We start from the raw sequence: 1,095 nt of genomic DNA on the forward strand, positions 1-1,095 counted from the left end.
TCTTTGCTACGTCGAAATTGTTCAAGATGATGTAAAATTAATACATAAAATACGATCAACATTAGGTTTTGGGACAATAACACAGATAAACAAAGATGGTCGTAAATATTGGCGTTATTACACATCGAAGCGTGAATTTGTTTTAAACTTTGTTGCTCTACTTAATGGAAATCTTGTATTAGAAAAACGTCAAATCCAATTTGAAGAGTGGGTAAAGAAACTCAATACCTGCTGGAACACGCAAATTAGTATAAAACCTTGGAATTGTGCCCCTTCACTTGATAATGCTTGGTTAGCTGGTTTTATTGAAGCTGATGGCTGCTTTTACACAAATGCAGGTAATAACTTCCGACGTGGCAAACTACCATCTGGTGAGCAGCGATATGGTTTTTTTTTAAAAATGCATATTACCCAGAAAGGTGAGCTTTCTGTATTAGCTGCCATTCGTGACCTGTTTGGTGCAACGACTAAAATTAATCAAGTAACAAACGGTCATACAAAGGTAAAATATAATCGTGTAGAAATAACAGCCTATAGCAGCCGAAACAATATTATTGATTATTTTAAAAAATTTTCTTTACTCGGAAAGAAAAAAATAGATTATCAACGTTGGGTTCGGGTGCATGGTTATCAAGAACGCGGCCTTTCTTTGTCAGAAAAATCTGCCAAAAAATTAGCAAAATTAATTTATAAGCTTTCTACAGATTAAATTTATACCTGCCCTGTAGGGATGTCCCAAAGGTCAGTAAAGCGGNCACAAAGGCCAAAGTCCTTTAAAGGTCAGCTTTTAAGTACCGTCCCTGCCCTCTAAGTGGCCCCTTGCTTGTCACCTTCTTCTTCCCCTAAAGGCGAACTAAAGGGGAACCCTTGTCATCGTCCCCTTTGGGCTCCCCCCTTGTCATCCGTCTTCTTCCCCTTTAGTTCGTCTTCTTTAGTTCCCCTAAAGGGGATGAACCAAAGGTGTGTTCTTCCCCTTTAGGGGAACCCCTTCTTCATCCCCTTTAGGGGAACTAAAGAAGACGGAGTCCCCTAAAGAAGACGGAGTCCCCTAAAGAAGACGGAGTCCCCTAAAGAAGACGGAGTCCCCTAAAGAAG

The 1,095-nt window shown here is 39.9% G+C and overlaps 1 protein-coding gene across 1 annotated transcript; it reads left to right on the top strand.

The window, feature by feature from the left end:
* Window positions 1–10: 10 nt before the first annotated feature.
* On the top strand, window positions 11–709 carry VOLCADRAFT_72174 (uncharacterized protein; the record flags this gene model as incomplete). Its single annotated transcript, XM_002959974.1, has 1 exon — window positions 11–709. A coding segment is annotated over one exon (699 nt), but the record flags the coding sequence as incomplete, so codon positions are not given.
* Window positions 710–1,095: the final 386 nt, after the last annotated feature.

Source organism: Volvox carteri (genome assembly GCF_000143455.1).
Source record: "Volvox carteri f. nagariensis unplaced genomic scaffold VOLCAscaffold_2237, whole genome shotgun sequence".
Classification (NCBI taxonomy): domain Eukaryota; kingdom Viridiplantae; phylum Chlorophyta; class Chlorophyceae; order Chlamydomonadales; family Volvocaceae; genus Volvox; species Volvox carteri.